The 8,291-nt window shown below is 41.7% G+C and overlaps 1 protein-coding gene across 1 annotated transcript; it reads right to left on the bottom strand.

The window, feature by feature from the left end:
* Positions 1–383: 383 nt before the first annotated feature.
* On the bottom strand, positions 384–7,338 carry LOC148898090 (protein-glutamine gamma-glutamyltransferase 2-like). The gene is made up of 15 exons (XM_088996238.1): positions 7,175–7,338; positions 6,909–7,079; positions 6,359–6,589; positions 6,122–6,240; positions 5,780–5,908; positions 4,874–5,051; positions 4,443–4,584; positions 3,218–3,321; positions 2,975–3,117; positions 2,792–2,891; positions 1,811–1,956; positions 1,268–1,397; positions 992–1,152; positions 694–830; positions 384–598 (listed from the first exon to the last, which is right to left on the bottom strand). The coding sequence occupies exons 1-15, from the start codon at positions 7,188–7,190 to the stop codon at positions 448–450; spliced, it is 2,058 nt and encodes a 685-aa protein (XP_088852364.1). The 5' UTR covers positions 7,191–7,338; the 3' UTR covers positions 384–447.
* Between the last annotated feature and the right edge of the window lie 953 nt (positions 7,339–8,291).

Raw genomic sequence — 8,291 nt, 5'->3', positions numbered from 1 at the left:
ATTTCATTCAATTTGTGATACACAATGTTGCTGGAACTTGGAGAGTTTTGATTATTGTACCAGTGGTCATTTGTGATTTCAATTTTACAATACAAGTCATGAACAAAATTGGATGCCTTTATAAGGGATGTGAAGTAGGAGCATAATGAATATTTGGTGATACTTTTACTGACTATATTGCGGAGAAAATATAACTGTCACAATGTCTTACAGCAGGGGTGTCCAAAGTCGGTCCTCGAGGGCCGCTGTCCTGCCTGTTTTCCAGCTCTTGCAGGAGCAACACACCTGATTTAAATGATCAGTTCATCAGCCAGCTCTGAAGCAGCATCAAAATGGTCCTGATGATTTGAATCAGGTGCGTTGCTCCTCGGAGAGCTGGAAAACAGGCAGGACGGCGGCCCTCGAGGACCGACTTTGGACACCCCTGTCTTACAGCGAATTCAGCAGCTAGAGATAATGGCCAACAATCAGTGTAGCGGCTCCCTTCACGTCCTGGAGTTGGTCTGAGTCAAAATCCACCAGCAGTTTCCTCATGCCAGCCCGTGCTGGGGTAAAGGTGATCTTGATGGACACTTTCTGACCTGGGCCAATTTCACCACTTAAAGAGAAGAAGAAAAAAATAGTTTTGGATGTTAGGAAAGGGGCAAAGGGAATAAAGTCACGGGTCTGTGTTTTTTTCAAATCTGTACTCACTTCATCTTAACCTCAGTTGGAGACACCAAGCCTGTTCCTTCCACGGTGAAAACTCCCCGCCTGAGTGGCACCGGTAGAGGGTTGGTAAAGGAGATGGAGCCTGTTACCGCGTGATGTACAACTGCCTTACCAGGAAGCTGCAGAACAACAATTGAACAAAGTCACGTGATGCTTTTAGACATTTATCCAGTCTCCAAACCATCCATTCGCAGACAAGTACCGGTCCAAAGATATCCACTATTTGTAAGAAAGAGAAAGCCACGCGTTCCCAACCTGCATCCTGATAGCCTTCACGCACCTCTACAAGCAACTCCGGCAAGGTGAGTGGGATTTTGACCACGGCCATATCTGGTTCATTCTCCCCCTGGATCTCCAGGAGCGCCATCACCTTGACCACATGGTGCTCAGAGACACACTTGGCATAGTCGGCGTATCGAACGCGTAGCACCTCCTTGTGAACTGAACACACACATTAAAGCAATGGCACATTTTAAAGATGTTGCTGCTCAGTAACGTCCCCTTTTGTCACACATGCAAGTGAAGGTACCACTTGTATGTTTTTGAATTTACCAACCTTTGTGGGGTGGCACAGAAACACTCTTGGTTTGTCTCTCAAACTCTCCTCGGTTTAAACAGTTATATGTTTCTGCCCTGGCCAGCATGGTCAGACGAGCTTCAGCTTGGACTCCTCCGTCATTCTTCAACTGTTAATTCAACCGGTCCATTTAGATGTGTGATTATGTTGCGATGGTTTCATGAGAAACAACACCAATCCTAAATTTATGTTATCAACAGTGCTGTACGGGCAGCACAGGTTAGCGTTGGATTTCATCACAATTTGAAATAAGAGCAGTGACTTCCCCAAATATACTAAACACATTTGAAGCAGATACAGTACCTATACATTGCACAGAATGGAGTGACATGGACTGCAGAACCGTTCCTAAGACTGCATGACGAACGATAAACATCAATTTCCAATTGAACCCTAATTCATGACATGAATGAGCCCAATATTTACTGTGATATTATGTCAAAGTGAGTGAAGACTTTTTTTGCACAGTGCTGCTATTGTGTCATTGGCACATTCATTTATCACTGTCTACGGTCCTCATACCTCAACAACGACGTCAAAGTCTGATCCAAATACAGGTTTGGCATGTTTGATGGTCATCTGCATTTTGCCTGGTTTTGTCCTGTTAATGGATGGCTCTCTGCCTCGACGTCCGGCCTTTTCGTAGACCTCTCGCTCTTTCTTGGAGCCTGAGGGAAAAACTCAGATGTTAATTTTCCTTCGATAATTACAGTATGTTCATTTCTCACAGGTAAAATCTTGTTCTCTGTGGTATGCAGATTGCAAAGTTCCCCATTGTGGGAGTATAAGGGCTTTCTGATTATGATGCAGTATTTTTGTTTTTGACACACTAGAATGACTGAGGTATAGCCCCATGAAATCTATCCTTAATTAACCTCCCTACATATGGATATGTCAGTGATATTTTTAGAAATATTTTTTTAAGGGCGGCCCGGTAGTCGAGTGGTTAGCACACCGGCTTCACAGTGCAGAGGTCGCCGGTTCGCGTCCCGGTCCGGCCTCCCTGTGTGGAGTTTGCATGTTCTCCCCGAACCCTCGTGGGTTTTCTCCGGGTCCTCCGGTTTCCTCCCACACTCCAAAAACATGCATGGCAGGCTAATTGACCACTCCAAATTGTCCCTAGGTGTGAGTGTGAGAGTGACTGTTGTACGTCTTTGTGTGCCCTGCGATTGGCTGGCAACCAATTCAGGGTGTCCCCCGCCTCGTGCCCAAAGACAGCTGAGATAGGCTCCAGCAACCCCCGCGACCCTAATGAGGAATAAGCGGTACAGAAAATGAGATGTTTTTAAATTGTATTTTATTTGAAATTGAAAAACTTACAGATATACAGTGTTCTGAAATATCCCTGTAAAAGATTTTATGTGGAGCGGTGAAGTTGTTAGCATTTGTTAAATGAACAAAAAAAAAGTCATTTTCTCAAATTGAGTTCATTTTCAAATTAAGTAATCAGAAAGGTACCACAGTTTATTTTTCAAGGCAACTGTGACAACTATGTTGACTAACCTTCTGGATATTTGTAATGTGAAGTGACATCTTCTCTGCTGTTGTTGACAACACTTTTGGTGCTTATGTTTACGCCAATACTGTCCTGAGACACTCGGATCTGGAACATTAAGCATGGCCATTTGATTTAATTATAATACATAACAGGCTTTCGTCGACGGATAAGGATAAATGTATGATGACCTTTTGACGTTGGCCATCTCTTCGGACAATCCAGTGTATGATGTCAGCGTTCACCTCAGCAAATATAAATGGAGCATCATATTTGACGCCCAGATTGCCTTCCTTGATGGCCGTGACAGGACATGGACCACAGCAGAACTCTCCTGAAAAGTAAAATGTCTTATAATTTTATAATCAGTTTGAATGGAGTGATGTCAAAACCTCCCGATCAAATAAAATTGACAAGATAAGAAATGTTTGTACCATCACTCAATTCTTGAGGTGTTGGGTCCAAAACCTGCCAGCCATCATTTCCCTGTGGAAGATCCTGTCTCTTCATCCATGACTCCACCCAACAGTGGAAATTCCTAACACGGGATGTCAAAAGAAATGTGCATGTTGAATAATGCCATGATGAAAAGGTTTCTTCAGCCATCATCTGTACTTCTTTTAAGGTGTTGGACGTTTCGATTCTCATCCAAGAGACTTCGTCAGAAAACTAAAATGATGCTGGTAGCTCTGGCCATATATATATATATATATATATATATATATATATATATATATATATATATATATATATATATATATATATATATATATATATATATATATATATATATATATATATATATATAGGACTATTTCTTGAGGCTACACTGATTACTTCTACTGTCCTGATCTGTTATGGTCTACGACTGGTCTGATTGCCCCATTTGCTCTGGTATTACCTCATCAGCATCACTAAGTTAAGTGGTAACGATCTCATTACTTTGTTGTTTTCTAAAGCTGCCAAATGACAACCAAAATAATGTAATGTATTCAATACATTGTAAAATGAAGATTGTAAAGAGCAATACAATGGGGAGACTAAACAAATACTCAAAAAATACTTTATCAACATCGCAGGGATAATACTAGTGGGCCTCAATCTGTAGTACATATGCACCTAAAAGATATAGATGGCTTGAAAGGGGAGTAAAAAGCAATTTTTATGAAACAGCAAAACCGTTCACTGAATCGGCATGGTGGTGTGAGGTTTAATGTAGATCGTGCTTACAACACACTTCTGAGATCGTTACCACATAGGCTTTAGTTATGCTGATGAGGTGATACCAGAGCAAATGGGGCAATCAGGCCAGTCATAGACAATAATCAGTCAGACCGACAGAAGCAATCAGTGGAGACGCAGGGAGTAGTCCTCTGCTTCCCCCAACCTTAGAGCAGGGACCTATCAGGGCAGAGGTCTGGCACCTCTGGACAGTAGGGATAGACGTATAGGACCGAAGCTACCAGCAAAATTTTAGTTCATGACGAAGCCTCTTGGATGAGAAGCGAAACGTCCGACACTTTCAAAGAAGTACAGATGACGGCTGAAGAAACCTTTTCATCGATGGACCACCCCTGTACGACTGAGAGCTTACACAGACATAATGCCATGATGGAAGACTCAATCTGTTAACGTGAACTTGTGATTTTGATTTCCTACCAGCTGCTGTCGGACCTTCCTCTTGAATCCAGACTCTCCATTTTTTCATTGAAAAGGAAGTCCAAAGAAAGATTTCCATCAGTGTCATGAGCTGAAGCAAAGTTGGTAATGAGACGTGTTGGGATTCCCAGGCAACGCAGTACTATTGAGAAGACACAACAAACTCAGGTTTTGAGCTCAAGTTTTCCCAAAGTGCTTTCCACAGAGATACAAAAGAAAGGACAAGAAGTGTGCTTCCTTAGAAATATAATTGTTTCTTTGTGAATCAAACTACATTGACCTGTAAATGCAATCAAACTTTGTACATTTTAGGGTCGTCCTAACATTTCCCCGAAAGTCAAGTCTTGAGAACTCTGTGATAAAGGCCCTAGTTCTCGTATGCAACCAAATCCCAATTCTTTGCAAGCCAATTTGATGTTTCATAGGCTCACCCGTGCAGGCCACAGCAGCATAGACCCAACACTGGCCGTATTTGACCGGCCTGGCTCTGCCGTTGCTCCACTTTTGGAGGATCGGAACACTGCTGGTCCACTTGGAAGGTGAAACGCCATCAGTGTACGGCTCCTGCCAGCGGCCCACCAACACGCCTCGATCACCGTTGGAGTTCACCTGGAGATATGTACAGAATGGTCAGTGTGATTTTACATCATCGTTTTTATTTCTGTGTGCCATCTTTCTCTTTCCGTCTATTGACTCTGGCGCTTATCCTCATTCGGATCATTGCAGGTAACTGAAATCTATCCCAACCGATTTTGGGCATGAGGCGGTGTACGCCATAGACGAGAGTGTTGCAAGCCAATTTAGACAAACAAGCATTCACACTCACATTCACAACTATGGGCAATGTAGAAACAGGCCCTGCCAGGTTATTTTAGCGCTAACTAACTGTACGACAGAATGCAGATGGATTAAAACTTTACTAAACACGGGGGGGAACACACACACAAAGGAGTCTGCAACTGGCCAGTGTCTGGCTCGGCATCTGGGAGGAGAAAATTAGGTTCAGCTAAAAGAAGAAGAAGAAAACCTTTCTGTAGGTTGTCGTGGCTGCATTAGGGCATCATATATATTTTACTTTTCACTTAAAAGTCAATATAAGACTTGGTAAAGTGCTTTGGACAACATATTTTTGAACTACGGAATGTATTTCGACAAAAGCACAACAAGTAACCCATTTGAGTTGATTTGGGATTTCCTGCTTAAATGGTAAACAAATACCAAAGTATGCAATCTGCTAATAGCTAATAATGCATTAGGTGGAGACTATCCCATGACTTTAGCGACAAGCCAATTGCAGGGCCATGAAGTGAATGGTGTGTCATTGATGCTATCCTCACCATGGCAGAGATGATCCTTCCAACATAGACTGGGTCCCACCTTTGTTTCACATCCTTCTCTGAGTTTTTCAAGGCATCATTTGAGTTGTCCAGGATTTCAAAACAAATGTCCATCACATTATCTTCGAACTGTGACCAAAAAATATGCAAATGGAAGAGAGTAATTGACATTTGATGGTTCTCCCATCAAACTGCAAAAGGGTGATGCTTTTGTATGTGTGGTCTGGTTACATTCTGACACTCTCTCTTGAGGAGCTTACTCTATGTAACAAGCACAATTTATAATTGCGCTGACAAACTGCGTTGGTACACAACTGCGACAATTCACATGTAGGCACGTACCTGCCCAAAGTGCCAATGGCGGCCATGAATGTAGTCCGAGGTGCCTACATAAATGATCCCATTCTCATTCATGATATATTCCTGAAGGAGCTTCTCATCGGGAATGTACACAGCATCATCTATGGCACGCATGGACATTCAAAATATTAAATATTCTCACGAGATTTAGCAAGAAGATTTACAGTACTGTACAGTATATACATTTGGGTGCCTATGTATTTATTTGCTTATTTTTACCTCTGCACCATGGGTTGTAGAGCAGGTGGAAGTTAACTTTCTCATTCTTCTCACGAACATGTCCACTATGTGATGTCATCAACAAATTCAGGCGGTAATGGCCGATGATGGCATCTACCGGGCTGTGGAGAGTCAGCAGCACTTCTCCATGGCTTCCCTCCTGCATAAACCACCAACCATCTTTGTTGTGTCCGCCCTTGTTAACCCTGATCACCAGATCATCTCGCTTGCCTGAATGAACAACACATGAGAAATGATGTAAAGACATTCATTCATCAGAGGTGCCTCATCTACACTTGAACACTGTTGTCAAAATAATGAAATTGATTTTCGATTGGCATGACCGACCGTGAAAGCAAAGCATCCACCAAGATGCCACTTCAGGCAATGTTGTTTAATCAGAATCAGCTGTGATATTACAAGCTGTGTTTCACTCTTTAGAAAAATCCTCCTGAAGTTGTCACACTGCAACTAAATGGCTATGACCTCTACAAAAGACCGAACTTTGAACCCATCAGTCAATTCATTTTGGGACTCTAACTTTACTCACCAAGGTGCAGGACCAAACCCAGGGAGTTTTCACGGAGCACAGATTCTGAGCACTTTAGTGAGATGGTGAAGGGCTGACCCCTACGCACAATCAAGCGCTCCCAATCGATCTCCCTGGTGTGGTGAGCCGAGTTGTTTTCACGACATCTCAGGTCTACATCCAAAATGTCAGCTAACGACAGACAAAGATCAGATTACTTTACATCACGACAGGTGTAAAGATAGATGGATGGGCGGGTGGGCAGACAGACAGACAGACAGACTCACCCCTGTAATGCGGCATCTTAGGTTTTCCTGTCAAGAGTTTGTGTCTTCAAGAATTTTCACACACTTATCTCAGTGAGCATGACGATCTTGTATTTATATAGCCCATGGCCAACCCTCCCACTGTATGACACTCATCCCAGAAGCACAGTCCAGCCTAACCCCACCCGCCCCTCCCGAGTGACCTCCAACATCAATTCCCAAAAGGACTCCTCATCCGGTATCTGCACGTTCTCGTGTGTATTTGCACTGAGCATCTTTTGCTTGCCTGTTACGGGACACACTGGGCTCTTTGTCGACGCATGCTTTCCAAGGGTGGTCTATTATTTTGTTTTTTGTTTGTTTATTTGTTTGCTTGTTTGTTTGTTTGTTTGTTTGTTTGTTTGTTTGTTTGTTTGTTTGTTTGTTTTTTGTAAAGTTATAGTAGTTGTGTTGCATTTGAATTAATACACTTGTAATTTTTTTTCCAATATCATGGATGCTGTTGAAACTGAATACCTGTACTGGCTATTTCTCTGTGGCAAAGTGTTTCAGTTCATTTTAATAATAATAATAATAATAATAATAATAATAATAATAATAATAATAATAATAATAATAATAATAATAATAATACATTTTATGTATGACGTATTATTCAGTACTATGCATACATATTCATTATTTTATACTTTAAGGGAGAAAATCTATATGCAGGTCTCTTTGTTGTGTCATTGTGTGCACGCACTATAGATATCAATAATTAATGTTTAATCTTTTCAGCATCGCTTTGACTTGTAACTTTGATATCTACGATCACTGCGCCTCTCGGACCATTTTCCGTAAGAATTTCTCAATATTTACTCTGGAATGAGTCAAGACTGTTGCATTGTAATGACTTTTATTCTTTTAAATTTTAAACTTTTGGGTCATCATTTTTTTGCAAAGATTCCTCATGTATCAGACTCATTTGTGCCTACTTTTTTTTAGCACATACCGCATGTCAGCAACAAAGGAGAGAAAGTGCAGACTGCCTCATTACTGCCTTGATCCAACGGCCAGATCAAAATGCTTTTTCCTCTCTTGTAAATTAAGGCAGCTTGATAACATACAGCATTACAAACGATGAACACAGAAAGTG

Source organism: Hippocampus bargibanti, linkage group LG05 (assembly GCF_051943395.1).
Source record: "Hippocampus bargibanti isolate YZ-2025 linkage group LG05, ASM5194339v1, whole genome shotgun sequence".
Lineage (NCBI taxonomy): Eukaryota > Metazoa > Chordata > Actinopteri > Syngnathiformes > Syngnathidae > Hippocampus > Hippocampus bargibanti.
This window is presented reverse-complemented; position numbering and strand designations above follow the sequence as displayed.

Coding starts and splice junctions, on each gene's coding strand:
- LOC148898090 (XM_088996238.1), bottom strand. Junction 1,957..2,791: donor ACATTACAAATATCCAGAAG/GTTAGTCAACAT, acceptor TTTTTCCCTCAG/GCTCCAAGAAAGAGCGAGAG. Junction 831..991: donor TGCCGGAGTTGCTTGTAGAG/GTGCGTGAAGGC, acceptor GTTGTTCTGCAG/CTTCCTGGTAAGGCAGTTGT.